Below are 15509 nucleotides of genomic sequence, written 5' to 3'. Positions count from 1 at the left end.
CTCTTGAAATAAAGTACATTATTTATAGAAGTTAATCTCACGGGTATCTACGAGAACATCTGAAAATAACAGCTTCATTAAACTCCAACGAGATAAAATACGCACTATCATGAGAGTGAGTAATGTTACCCCCCCACACACACACATACACACACACACACACACACACACACACACACACCCCATTTCAAATACACGTGTCACTCTGGAAATCATGGTCTAGAATGAAACTTCATATCGACCTTTACGCCTAATTTCCACATCCAACCAGAACTGAAACATGTTTGGATACAATGTACCATGAAGTGGTAATATACTACGAAGTCTCCTAAGGGTCCTTATTTTTTAACCAATGAAGTCGCCTTCTATCATGAAGTAGTAATTCTTATCCTATGAAGTGGTAATATACCATGAAGTATCTTAACAGACGTTTATTCACAGAATTCAATCACAATGAAAAATGTGTTATTAAAGTAAAGTGAAAGAAACATTGATAATTACTGCATGTCACGTGTAACACTGGCGGAATTTAGACTTCGATATGTAGAACCTGGAGATAATTGTTCTTTAATAGCACGTAGAGGGAAGAATGGAACAATATCTCAGAAAAAAGATTTTGAAAACGTTACTGGAGACTTACCGCACCGCCTACTGAAGATTAACGCAGTACCCGGTTTAAAGACTACATTCTGATGTTTTAACAGTTTAGCTTTTGGAAATCTTCACTGTTAATTTGGATTTTCAGTACCCTAAGTCAAGATAGATATTGTATCTGGAATAAAAAAAACCCACTTTTTAAAACGGCTGACAGCTGTCATCATTTGTAAACAAAACCAAATGGGATTGAAAGCAGGACAACATTTTTTTTTTGACAAAGGGTGTGCCCTACTGTTTGATCCTGTCCTAGCTTTTAATATATAACCTTTAACATTTATATCCCGTGATAAGAACAACAGTACGTTGCAAGTACGAACACTTCTGTCACACGAGTATGTTGTCGCTTTTTTAACTTCATACGGAGAGTTATGTGGGAACACAATGATATGTGAGAATTGCTTGGTTTCCCTGTCCCATCCCACTCGTGCTTGATAAGTATTTCCTTAGATTTAAACAAGATTTCAGACAACTTAGGTCTACATATTGTGAACATTTGCCAGCTATGTAATTTAAAAACAAGCACCAGTTGAGATTCCTTTTTGATGGCCATACATGTATGTCCATTTATATGTATTTTGCGAATCGCAGTGGAGATCACGAAATATTTTAATTGCAACTGGCAAATTGAAAACTTTGAGATGACTTTCTACACAAACTAAATTCACATTGTTTAATCTTAGCTACGAAAAATAATTTATGGGCGGTAAATCATTTTGCAATAAACAAATGTTTATAATTCCTTGTTGGCCTTTTTAAGGAAGTAGTCACTGTTTTGGACGTTCAAGCTGTTTTGGGCGTTCACGCCGCACTCATCACTCTTTAAATGATAAAAACTGATAAAAAGTGATAAAAATAGAAATATGAAATTTACGTATCTTAACTTGCAATATATGTCAGAGCAATTCTTGTTTGTCCTTATGATTACAATTACTTTTTATTATCGACAGCTAAAAAAACAGTAATTGTTGAAATTTTGCCAATTTTATGGACATACCTTCGGACATTATTTATGTAGAATAATGGTATTTATTTTAGAGAAATTCCGGCAGTACACAGATCCTTTCGTCCATTGTTGCGTGATGTAGTCGCTTGAAAAACTGTTCTTTGCAAAATGACTAAGAGTAAATTAAAAATAAACACAAACTGACCTCAAGTTCCCCAACAAAAAAATCCATTACTTTTATTTCCTCATTTCGATTCTAGTTTGCCGTCAGATGATCTTCCCTGAGCTTTATTTCGGACATATAAACAACCGTTGCTCCACTCTTTCATTAAAACTGTTGGATACCAAGTGATTTTTCATTCAGACACTGTAAAATAAAAAAAAGAAATTATCTCTAAGCCGCTTAAAGCTGAAAGCAATTTCGCGAGATAACACTTGGAGATGAATCAATCCTGTTAGATCTATCTAGGTATGGAAACCCAGTCTTAGAAACCCCTGTGATATCAGAGGGTAGTGTTTGCAATGATATACAAAACGTCTGTTATAGAATCTTTCAGTACTGAAACACTTGGTGGCGATGGCGGGGATATACTCTGCCACTTATAAATGCCCTTGATCTTAGATGAACCGATCCAGATCTTTGGTCATTTAGTGGCCTGGTTCGTGCCCGGCCAATTAGGCCTGTGCGTGCCAGATATAGATTAAATTAGTTTTTTTGGACAATCCCATCGCGATGAAAAATACGATAACCTCACCGGAATCAATTGAAATATACATGCATTGCTCTAACAATTTAGGACACCGGCAAATGGCAATGAAAGTGAATATATATGTGTGTATTTTTCAATTTTAAGTAAGGAGCAGGAGTGGAAACGTTTAATCCACGGCGTGGTCGATTTCACAGAAAGAGTTTTGTGACAAATCTGAGCCGGAAGGTCAAATGTACTCTTACATTTCGGTCAAACTCCTCCAATCTCGGTACATTGCCAGAAAATTCCTATTTATTCGAATCACATTATAGTCCATTCCTCTTCATGTTGAAGCTTAACTTTATTTATTTTCAAAAACGAAAAATAAATATATCTTTAGTTCTCGAGATATCCAATACTTTTTTAATGATTTCGTGATAAGACACCATTTTTCTCTTTTTTGGATCTGGACTGGTCATTCACTGTATAAGGGCACGTTATGGGTAGTGAGTCCCATTTGTCATTATTATTTTTATTATCATATGCACAGAGGCGGTTTCGTCATTTGCATCGGTCAGTCGGTTTTGGTCACGCCATCGTTATCCGGGGGGATATCGTATAAAAAATAAAAGGCCTTATCAGTATCTTGCATTCAACGCCTGAACAGCGCAAGCGAAGAACTCGAAACAAAAGTAAGCAAGAGTATTTTTGGGAAAATTATTTTAATTAACATTTGATATTTGAAGACGTGTATTGGTTGTTGTTGCGGACAAGGATTTATTTTCGCTGAGAATAGTGCTTAATGCAATTTGCATGCGTTCCTTTTCTCATAGACAGAAAGTTTCATTTATGATAGATCCACATATTTGGTTTACCTGTTAGTCTATAAGGTGTCCCTTAATACCGTTTAAACCATTTCCATTTTCGCGAGTGTAATTTTGGTTTGTAGAATTTGCTAAATTAAGAGTATAAATTAATAAATTTTGAAGGCCGTTAACCTCACTAAATGTGCCAAGTTTTAGTAAGCCGTCAGTTAAAAAAAAGCATAACTCTTTCTCCTTTCGGAAAAAGTCATACCATGTCGGTAATGAGGCTAGTTTGACATTGGCGTTTTTCAGGGACTTGGATTGGTTTTGTACCAGTACTCACTCACGCTCTTCTAGCTCCCCTACAATACTAACGGTCAAGATCACGAGAGAGTAGTCGTCAATTTGACTACTCCTATTGGCTGGCCAACTCACCACTTTGATAGAAAAGAGGGTTTCAGACTAAATGATCAAATCATGGCTTATTGGGAATGTAATACAAAGTTAAAAGACCCAAAGTACTTACTTTGTGACATTTGGAGGTCATAACACTTCCAATATTTTACACTCGCAAAAATGGAATAGCATGTCCATTTCTAAAGGTATTTTCCAGACAGGCCTTATGGACTAGTGGGAGCGGAAGAGGGACTAACAAGTCATCATAAAGACTGAGGCAATCAGACTGGGTTCCCATACCTACATCGATCTAACAGGATCGATCCATCTCCAAGGGGTTTCTCGCAAAATTGCTTTCAGCTTAAGCGGCTTATATGTCTGGCATGCCTACTGAAGCTGTTAAACGATAATTAATTGCCCCAGCTTCAGTAGGCGTGGCAGACATCTAAGCCGTTTAAGTTGATTGTAATTTAGCGAGAATCCCCTTGGAGATAGATCGATCCACAATTAGTACGATAGGGTCTGGGAGTAGCCCCATAGTTGTTCTCCTTCACCTAAACAAGTAATTCAATCGTGACCAAGTCTGTCAGAGTGCATGAAGGGAGGTAACAGCCAACAGGTAAACCAAATATGTGGATTTATCATAAAACGTTTTAAATATCAAAACTAAGATTCGGTGAATTTTTTTACGTATATTGTTCCTCGTCTTTATGTTTTTAGACTAATATTTCATTGGCAGTTTTAATTTTATGTGAATTTTAAAAGGGCATTTTCTAAGGTTGCTCTGATATTATTTCGTCTGGGTAGCAGCACATGCTCATAAATGTCCTCTTTCTGCATGGACAGTTGCCAACATAATCTCAGTATCTTTATATTTTTAAGTGAAAAACAATGGTGACACAGAATAGATTTGCTTTTCCGGCGTATCTGCCGACTTTTGTCGATATATATATATATTTTTTTTTTGGTGGTGGGGGGGGGGAGGTCCCTCGACCAGTTTTCCACGACTAGCTGACATGACTCTAAATCGTCATATTGTTTAAGAAATTGACATTTGAATAGACACACGTTAGGATATTATATTGTACAACAGACAAGGTTATGATTTCGCTCAAACATACACGACATGTATGTTACATTACGCATCCATTTTGTGGATACGTTGTCCCGCGCTTTATGAAGTTTTATCGGTCATAATGATATATATTTGAATTTTCCGGCCAAAATATTTTGATTTACTGTCATCAACAGAATTTACTGAGGTGGAGTGCTTATAAATAAAAGGGTTGATGATATTTTCACGTATGAACAAAACTGCATGCATATGTTGGTATACGGCGTAAGCCACTCCTTTAGCACAAAAACCTGCCAACATAAAGTAATATCAGTAAGTGGGTTTATATTTCAGCAAAAAAATGGCGAAACAGCAAAAATGTGCTTACTCTGCGTACTTGCCTACATTTTACGCTAAATTTGGAGGAGGTTACCCTCCACGACCAGTTTTCAACGAGTGGCCAACATGTTGCCAAATCTATCAAGATGTCTGCCTCGAAATGCCCGAGAAGTTATACACCCTCAACAGCTCAGAGAAGTTCAGGGAATGGATGGAAGAGGAACTTAGCAGAGTGAGTTTGATTTGTTTATATGTGAAACTTAGCGTACACTTGGAACGGACTAATTATTAGTAGATGGATGTTCTTGTTGTTTGATACACCAAGTTAATTACATGTATGTAATTCGGTTTGCCAATTTTTGGAAGAAATACTTAGTACACAAACACACACACGACAGTATACTATCTATTTTCTAATCTTCTTTATCCATTGTATTTCCTAATATCTTTCTTTCTATATTCTCTCATAAAAGTATATCCAAGTTATTTCTACATTCAGGTTGATTTATTAAAAGTTGACATGGCCATCACATCCCTGATTGACAAGGAGTGTATCTCGCTGCTGGCGGGTTACCTGGCCTGTCTGAGCTACCTGGCACACGCCTATCGCTGGGGTACAGTACCGACCACGAGCCTGGAACGGGAAAGAAGCACTCTCGAGTTCCCCGACTGCCTCTGGGACCCTTTTAAAAAGGTGAAACAGCCCGCTAATGAAGACGAGATTATGAAACGTTCATGACCTGCGTATTATTATTATTATTATTATTATTAAAAACTTTGAATGTAATTTTTATTAAGTCCTTTATCCGTTTTCCTCCTTACCGACAGAAACGACACAATTTATAGGGCATACTTATTTATTTATTTAAAAGCACATTTTCCTCTTGGGATTCAAATGTCTAATTGTTTTTTCATTTTCTTTTATTTAATCACTCACTTATGACAATACTTAAATTTTTCATGATAATTTTCATGAAAATCTTTATCTTTTTTTCTTTTTTTTTTTATCAACAGGTGAATGATTATTTTGGCCTTCCGTATCGTGGCAACCACTTTTCTCTCATGGCATGCAACGCTATTTATGACGAAAGCGGATCACCTGTAAGTATGAAGTTCAAATGGAATTACGACCCGGAAATAGCGAACCAAGAAAGTAACTTCATGTTGCTGATGGCAAAAGCCGAATGTGAAGCACCTCACACCCTCAATTCTCTCGCCGAGTACTTGGATTTGCTTCAAACGTTCAAAACCTCAGACGACAGGAATGACGTCGAGCAGCAGATGATCGAAAAGGTGTATCTTGCAAAGCGACACCTCTCGGCCCTCCTTAGGCAGGCCAATAAAATAATGGACGACAGTTTCATTTCAAGGGAGGTCTTTGCACCGCACATCCAGGGAATGATTGCATGGGGATTAGACACGGACGTTGGGTCGTCTGCTGCGGAAAATCTCATTTTCCAGACACTGAATGTGTTTTGCGACATGGAAGGTGCGAGCAAAATGAGTCGTTTTGGAAAGAGGACGAGGAAGAGCATTCCAGAAACCTCCAGGGTCTTATTAGCCAAGTTTGAAGAGAGCACAAAAGAAAATCTCTTTCCGACAGAGAAATTGGCCCAAGCAAAGGCTGACTTGATTACGGTGTTTTATTCCTTTATTTTGGGACATGCGCGAAAGGTACCGGGCTACATAGCTAAAAGTCCAATGACTGCTTCCAGATTCTTAAGAAAAGACTTGGTATCCAGCTTTAAGCGTAACATGAAAGAGCGTTGCGACGAAGTTTCATTTGCCCGAAACAAGGCTCTGGGTAGATCGTCTGACGGCGACATCAGCGGCAATAGAATTGAAAAAAGCGTTGTGTCGTCCCAGAGTAAGCCGCTGTTTTGTTGGCGAAAGGCATTTGCAACATCTCGTTTAAGACTACTGACACTTTTTAATCATTATCCCGAGTTGATTATTGCTTTTGTATATTTGCCATTTACTTTAACTTTCAGTATTTAAAAATCTTACCTTTTATACTCAACAGGAGATTATAGTTGGACATTTTCTCCTTACTTTTTATACAGAACATTAACATAATTCTTTTTACTTTTAATACCATAACTTTTAAATCTAAAATAACCGTTTTGACATTGTATTTTATTTGTGGATTTTAGACTCTAAGTAAATAAATAAATAATATTATTATAATAATTTTTATTATATTTAGTTCTATATTCTGTCAGGGCAATCAATTTGCTAATTGCATCGGATTTACCTTGCAATTTACCAGGCAAATGGTAGTCGAAAATCTGAAGGCATATCCATAAAATCAGATGGCTACTCCACGCAGAGAGGGTTTACTCTACTATTGTATTATGGTACTAAAAAGTTCAGATGGAATCCCATTTTTATGTTGTCGTTTGTGTGTTAGACATTTATACAGTTACATATTCCGAAAAGAAAAAAAAGAAAAGAAACAGTGCTTGGATGGGATTAAAGTTTGTAGCTTGAAAATAAATTAATTTGGTTGTGAACCAACAGAAATATTAAATACATATTTATTCTATTTTGAAATATAGGCTATAGTACATTCTAATTTGCAAAGAAGTGTAGTTATCAAGCCTGTGGTGCTGTGGTTGCAATTTAAAAACCATCTTCTTCCAGACTTGGCTTACATTATACGGCACATAAAAAACAACAATAATTGATACATGCATTCTAATATTGCCGTGGCGACACACATCGCTAATTAAATAATCATCTTTTGAAACGAATATGGCAAGTTTCGAATATGGCAAGTTGCATACAGTGCTTGTTAAAATGAATCCAAGATCAGATGCAATTATTAAATTTATTTTACAGGTAGATCTAAATTTTACATTGCTCTACCGGTCCGACATGTGGTATCCATTGTAGGTGAATGACCACCACAACTGGAAAAGTTTCAATTTGGCGATGTCAAAAAATCTGGAACAACTCCTGCACCACTGGTTTATGGCACTGAAGCTGGCAAAATCTTTAGAGATCTGCTGATTGATTACTAGCAAGCGTTCGATCATCTCGATCATCCTCTGCTTATAAACGAACTTAAAAAATCATAGAGCTGCATGACGTAATTGTTTGCTGGATTGCAGCCTTTGCCACCAAAACTCAACAACGTGTAAAACTTGGTCAAATCATTTCAGAATAAAACCATTGGCAGTTCAACAATGGGTCGGTACCTCAGGGACACTGGCACCGTTCGTTGCTCTTTGTCCTGATGTTAAACGCTCTAAAAATTCCACCCTGCAGCTCTCTGTGCCACAATTTAGGCCATTTACTATTTAATATCATTTACACATGAGCATGAATGTAGAGAAAACGGTGAAACTTTGGTATGTAATGAGATCATACAACAAATTACCCCATCTCATTACGTACAGCGGCATTCACTCAATGGAAATATTTCAAAATGAACTCAACAAATTATGTATTAAAATTGAATACATTACACTTTTAAAAATTAAACATTTTACAGCAGATTTGTATATCATTGTACTGTATGCCACTGGGGACTGACAAAGCCCCTGTCAGTTAATTTGATCGAGATGGCCTTTTTGCGAATTCATTGCCCGCGCTTCAAAATAGCTTTCTCCAATCCTAACATAGGCGCCTCAAAGACCATGGAGACCACGAAGGCGCAACCGTATGACATCACGAGGTGCCCGAAGAAATAATTAGTCTGAAAAAAAAAAACAATCAAAACATGTTTAATAGACAATTTTAAAGAATCTCAAAAAGTTCCCAGAAAAGATATAAACGCTGAACTTGACGTAACGTCATACACATTCAGATCATTTAATTTTTAAGAAAGAGAACCTAATGATTATTACGTCATCATTCATAATTCTGTTGCGCAAGTGAATGAAAATAATAAAATGAAAAGAATGAAAGCAGATCATGACTTTTGACTACATAAGTTTGATAATTAGAAAAAAAGGTTACCATAGTCATGTCAGTTGCATATATCGGTTCCTCTTTCATCTGATAGACGGCAAACATGATGATGGGGTGGACCAAATAGGCGCAGTAGGTCAGTCGGCTCAGGGGCACGAAGGCATCCCAGGATAAAATATCATTGACAATGCCTGTAAACGTGAATTTTTTCTCTTCTTCGTTAGTTTATTTATGACGCAAATGAAGCAGAAACTAGTTATAGCAATGTGTTAAAAAAGAAAAAAAAAAGGCTAAAACGCTTTGGTTTACATGTATAAAGTTTTTATATTTGAAACGGTTGTTGAAAGTCTTGAGGAAACTAGTCTAAAAAACCTAAACGTCTTATTTGAAGTGAGAAAACTAAGGTTGTTGTAAGACAATTATTTCAGCCAGTAGTTCTCTGACATGTGTCAAATTACCAGTACATACCCCCATAACCGGTGCAGCAGGCATAGATCACCCAAGCTACGCATGCGCCCCACAGTGTCCTGGACGTGGCATTGTATAGTGCTGTCACCTGGTAGTTCCATGGCTGACCATTGAGAGGCTCATAAAGACCAAACACCAACCACGCTCCTAAAGCTATGGCGACAGCCCAGGCAACCAATGCTACGACCTGAAGCCAAGTTGAATTATCTACTTAAGTACTTTGACAAAAATATACTTAGACTTCTATATGTAAATGTAAATTATGGTCAATATCGCCGTGATAGTTTATACGCAAAGTATTGCTGAAGCAAATGTAGTTGGCACCGAAATAGATTTGAAAATAATAACGGTTCGGGCATTTTACTACCACTGACAGTATGGGCATGCAGTTCAGAAGCCATGATTTATGAGCCCGCAAGAATACTAGTTATCATTACACTAAATACGTTTCCCCCAATAAGTTGCCAGATAAGATGATAAAACAGAAATATTATTGACGTACAGACTAAAATACGGGAGCCATACATGGACGTTTCGATTAACCACCTTTGGGTCTTGATCGCGTGAATTTTGATTTCGCCGTTTATATCAGGACCCCCCCCCCCCCCCCCCCCCGCCCTCCCAACACACATTTAAGTTCGATCAACGACTCCATCAGGGCCAAGGCAAGCGTTCGATTTACTAGTTGCCGAATTCAGGAGCGAAATCACCATTCAAGTATACAGCAAGCATAATAACATTATTTCTATATAGATACTACTGATCATGATTTTTATTGTATTAAAAACTAAATAGTACTTCAACTGAGCTATGTAATCGACTATACCTACCCAGTTTGCCTTGGGTTTGCACTGAGTGACGTGTAGTACATATCCAGTAGCCATTCCTACAAGGTATGGTCCTATTCTAATCCACGGCTTGATGTACATGATGTCGAAGTTATCTGCCCTGGAGACAGAAATGTGAATTGTATCCCAGAATTTCACTGACACACTGTATGTACCTTTACTATGAGCATTAACTTATTTTTTGCCATTAATAAGATGTGATGGGTATCATCTGTGTTTTTTTTCATGGAAGGTGTCTGCTTTTAAATTATTAATTTTTAATCATAAACTTAATATTACATTTGTCATTGTGTTTTAGGGGGAGGGTGTTAACATTCCAACTTCATTATAGGTATACATTCTCTTAGCTATGATGCCTTGAGATGTTGGCTTGGGTCATCTCTGCAAGGTTGTATACATAGTATTCCAAACCCATTTTAATAAATATAAATCAACACCATGTCATTCCGGTTATTTATATCACTTAAGCTATAGCTATCACAGTGGCATAACATGTTGCAGAGTACTTAAACTCACTCATTGCCTCCTACGCCATTGGGCCCATACTTATGGTAGGCCGAGACAGATCCAGAAGATATCCAACAGCCTAGCAATAACAGAAACATGATTACTGCGCCGGCAATCCTACTCCTGAAACGGACATTTTTGTTCGAATTATTTTATTTGTATAAATTTGGATTTCTATCAATGAAAAGGTTTAGGAAAAACCACTAGAAAAATACACACTGTATAAAATAACAATTAGGATGTGAGGTTAACATTAGGTAACTACTTGCTTCTGCAGTAAGTGCAGCAAATGGAGAATGGTGGATTGCTTGTTTGGAAGAAATATAAACATATGCTGTGTGATAAATACACCATCAAAAAGAAACAAGAAATGCACCTTTCTGTATAAGGATGAATTTATAGACCTCATAGGTCCAACGCTCATAGAAGTGCTTTGGCATATACTTTTGTAATATAGTTAGCACAGTTTGAAAAAATGGAATGTACCAAGCAATAATTACACTAACCAAAACAGAGGCAGTAAGATAAAAGGTGTAATCACGAAGAATTGCATGTCATTGGCCAGATACCACGACCATCCAAAACACTGAAAATAAAGATAACAAAGTATAAATTCATCAAGTAAAATGACATCCTCATCATCATCATCATACGTCAGGGTAATCAAAGACAATGTCCGAAAGCTCTCTGAAAAATATTTCACAATTTTCAGTCGCGGTCAGTTTTAATATTCTGAGGAAAGCACAATTTCATATTCTTTAATAATCATATACGCCCTGATCAAACTCATGTCAAAGATATACAGATACATGTATAAATTGATATTAATAAATTCAATATATCCATTTAAATGGGTATACCCTAGTGTCAACGATTACCAAATACACAACAACATTATAAAAATTTTTTTAAAACTACTTACCAACTTTTTAGTGTCCACAACATTGTTGACGTACAGTAAGTTGGTCCACCAGTACTCTCCGCAGTGTTTTTCCTGATTTTCCCCTGCCCACATTGGTCCATTAGACCAGTATCTGTACGTTGTGGCGTACACCAATAGCACTAACATGTACGGCGGGGTCAGCCTATGAATGAAACAGTACACGGTATCAATAATGCAGTTTCTGTAACTTAACAGTGTGAGCTATTTCTAAAATATTGAAATTCAAAAAAAAAAAAAAAAAAAAAAAAAAAAAAAAAAAAAAAAACTTGTCATATACGTATGGCTGCATGTGACTTATACATTGTACATGCATTGCTAAAGTTTAAGCTTCAATTTATCCTCCAAATTTGGAATTGGAAATATCTATTGCCACACATATGACGCTTATTTTACCCCCCCCCCCCCCCCCCCTACAAAAGAAGCGCCACCTCTATCGTTTTAATGTCCATTGTTCTACGGTACTATGTCACTTTATGCATTTATGTCATTTTATGCAGTTCCTGCATTGGTGAAATAAGCAGTGAAATTTTAATTTTTAAATGCGTTGTTTAACGACATGTATTTTTTATCATTTTACCCAGCAGTATGTGTGACACTTTTCAGTATACAAACCTCCAAAATCTGTGGAAATAATACATTCCCCAGTTAATCCTGAGCATGCGTAGTGTTCCCCTTTTCATCTCGCGCATGGTCAGATAGGTGACAAGCAGTCCACTAAAACGGAACTCATTTTAGGCTTACATTTAAATATGAGCAATTCAATCAAGTAGTGATTAGGAAACCAATTTGTGAACCCATTATCCAGCTAAAATGCCATAAGTACGTTATACTAAATTCATATTATTGTAATCTATTACAACAACCAATTCACTTTGATGCCAGATATCCATAATCGATACCAATGAAGTGATCTAAGGGTCTCACCTCATGACAAAAAAGGAATCAACCGAGTAAGGCGCTTGGAACAGTACTTGCATTGACTTACGCGTCATAATGTCGTGGCCATAGGACGCACCGTTCTCTAAAATGGATGCATTCAATACCTCACATACCGTATATATATATATCTTCTAAACCTTCTAAACCTAAATTTGTAGAAATTATATAATGGCTACAGGTACACGTAATCCTGGGCATGTGCAATTTGCCTCTCAATATTATTTCGCTCTTCAAAGCTTGCATTTTTTCTGTCACATTCATAAAAAGTAAATGTACGCATATTTATTTTCATATATGTTCAAAAACAAACGATAAAAACGTAACAAACTTGTAATTAGTTTTACAGAAATACAATAAATTTTTGTAGTTAGTATGATATATAGATTATTGTCGACATTCCAAACATTTTTAGCAAAACGGGAACTACATTGCTCTTCGTCCATAAAACCATACTTCAACAAAAAAATAATAATATAAAAAAGTCAACCTTGTTCTGCGCCCTTGATGATGTCTTCTTCCTTATTATAATACTTACTTATATATCTCATCATAAAATAGTACGTATGGCCCCAAATAACCCAGGTTAGGCTGAGAAACCGGATACCATTGACACAATTCAGCGCACCAGACGGCTGCTTGGCACTTAGGACCTTGGCTGCATTGGTGTACACAGAGAAAGCTATCATAACTTTGTGACATATTCCTGAAATAGCCAAAATACGCATTTACCACAATAACATGATCTGACATATGCAGAGATCAATATAACAACAGAGCACTGCAACATTTTGGTGAAAATAGCCAACTAGCAAATGTAAAGATGAAAACAGACATTTAAATATATAGTTTGGCAATATTCTTTCAATAGTGAATATATTACACGATCGAAGGAAGATAAGGAGGTTTTCCAAAAACAACCGATTCTAACATAAAGCACAACGCTTATTGAATGCAAATACAAATGTCTGTCTTTATTGTGCAGAGCTGGGGAAGGATGCAAACAAAATTATTGTACTTTTTTAACAGTCCCTATTATCTGTTGTCATTTCTTCAAACAAAAGTTTGCATTTATTTTCAAGCCGCTTGCCTTTTTCTCTTTGTGGAGAAGGTGAATTTCGCGACGATGGAATGGCAGAGTAACCATCTGCTTGAACTGTAGGACCCCTTTCTTCCAAGGCGTCACGTGGGATAACCTTCTGTGCTGTTCCTGACGTCAGAAAACTTTGATCAATGACGTCATACATTGTGGCCAACAGGACCAGGAGTAGAAGCAAGCCAGTAATGCATCTATTAGGGAAAACAAAAAAGTGATACTTTGAATTTGTCTGTGTTTCAGCATGAATTTAGGTGATCTTACTATACTGACAGTCAATGAAAACGCATCAGAAAACTTTCTTGTACTTTTTTAACCGATAATCGATTCCAACCATATAAACTAGTACAAATGCACTTGTTTGGTCATAAGAGAGTGGGCAGACCACTCGGATGTTTAAAATTTCCACTACATTTTGTGATCAGCTGTTACAAAATCATGTGTTTTTCCTGTTTCGTGATTGGTGTGAATTAATCAGGTTCAATATATATGGTGATTAATTAAGCCTATTTAAGGTGGTCACCAAATCCAGCATGACACATGACAAAAAAGTTCAGTGATGCCACGTCTGACCCTGGAAGAGCGACTGCGGACCCTGGGGATGCTGGAGGCTGGGCGGAACCAAACAGATTTAATCACGTGACCTTGTATTTTAATGATCTTTCCTGACCTTTATATCACCTTGTGTGACTGAAAAATGGGTCATATTTCGCACAAAAACTGTTGTTTTCTTAATGTGCCAGGGAACTTAAAATATTATTTGATAAATAAATGATGCGTTTTCATTGACTGTCAGTATATTAAGCTTTTTTTTCACTAGTACGGTACTGCACGTACTTTCACTTGGAATCAATTTTCAAAGGTTTTCTTTGCATGTCTTTGATACGTTTACTTTGTTTCTTTGTTATATTAGCAAAATGACGCAAAAATTAAGTTTGTTGTCAAGCCATTTGTACTGTTGTATTTAACAGGTCGACATTCTGTGATACATACAATACGGCGGTAGTTCCGGACGCCCAAGGTAGCTCTTTCGGTTTGCAGGAGACGAACCACAGCTTAAGATTTAATACTGCAATTGATAAGTGGATCTCTACATCATGTATTATATGGTTTTAAATCTTTCGTTCAGAAAGCAAATGATAGTTTAATCTAATACTTTATAGTGCAGAGTCAGCTGAGCACCAATGGTCAAACACTGAACTGCTTGTTAATATGAAATATGTAGTATTTTGAACATTAAAAGTGTCTTTTGACATGTGCGTTGCCCTTTTGTACATTTCGCGCCAACGGGATGAAATAAAAAAGAAAAAAAATGTGTGCAAACATCGATCAAATGGATTTTATTCTAGGGGCAATGCCCTGTAACTGTTTGGTAGTGGAACATAGAGCTGGGACAATGTGTGTGATTGGTTCGGCAGATACTCACTGTTATCAGCCATGGATTTGATATCTTCCCCGCTACATCCAGTAGGGATACAGATCCCTAGAGTTAGTGCCACGAAATGGCCAACCTACAGAGGAAATGAATGCACTGGTACTGTGATGGATGGGTTAAAGTTTGTGTAGGTGCGTAAGTCTGATAAAGCTCTAAGTCTGATAAAGCTCTTATACAGGTAACACTTACATCACCCTTTAATTTCTATATTTTCTCATTTAATGCTGTCCTCAATTTTTTACACGCACGCGTGCGTTTGAACATTTGTGACTGAGCACGTATACACAAATATTACATATGAATCTAACACGCATTATACACAAGCACACGTACCTCTCTCTCTCTCTCTCTCTCTCTCTCTCTCTCTCTCTCTCTCTAAAACACAAACAGCGATCATAACCCGTCTGTTTATAATACTCACAAGACTTTGAGGCCCAGAGAGCATCGTTGTACAATACTGCCCCTCAAAGGAATCAC

General features: G+C 36.9%; 2 protein-coding genes across 2 annotated transcripts; one reads left to right on the top strand and one right to left on the bottom strand.

Annotated features, from left to right (window-relative positions):
* The first annotated feature begins 3968 nt into the window (after positions 1-3968).
* Positions 3969-7074, top strand: LOC106175271 (uncharacterized). The gene is made up of 4 exons (XM_013557184.2): positions 3969-4110; positions 4900-5116; positions 5384-5578; positions 5899-7074. Exons 2-4 carry the CDS (start codon positions 4907-4909, stop codon positions 6880-6882), a joined length of 1389 nt encoding a protein of 462 aa, XP_013412638.2. The 5' UTR covers positions 3969-4110; positions 4900-4906; the 3' UTR covers positions 6883-7074.
* A 140-nt stretch (positions 7075-7214) lies between these two features.
* On the bottom strand, positions 7215-13212 carry LOC106175246 (nose resistant to fluoxetine protein 6-like). Its single transcript, XM_087008780.1, has 10 exons — positions 13040-13212; positions 12490-12586; positions 12178-12279; positions 11545-11707; positions 11129-11208; positions 10632-10745; positions 10098-10215; positions 9268-9454; positions 8848-9014; positions 7215-8584 (listed from the first exon to the last, which is right to left on the bottom strand). Exons 1-10 carry the CDS (start codon positions 13188-13190, stop codon positions 8468-8470), a joined length of 1296 nt encoding a protein of 431 aa, XP_086864906.1. The 5' UTR covers positions 13191-13212; the 3' UTR covers positions 7215-8467.
* Between the last annotated feature and the right edge of the window lie 2297 nt (positions 13213-15509).

This window comes from Lingula anatina, chromosome 3, assembly GCF_051362555.1.
Source record: "Lingula anatina isolate TDL-2025a chromosome 3, LinAna3.0, whole genome shotgun sequence".
In the NCBI taxonomy this organism is placed as follows: domain Eukaryota; kingdom Metazoa; phylum Brachiopoda; class Lingulata; order Lingulida; family Lingulidae; genus Lingula; species Lingula anatina.
This window is presented reverse-complemented; position numbering and strand designations above follow the sequence as displayed.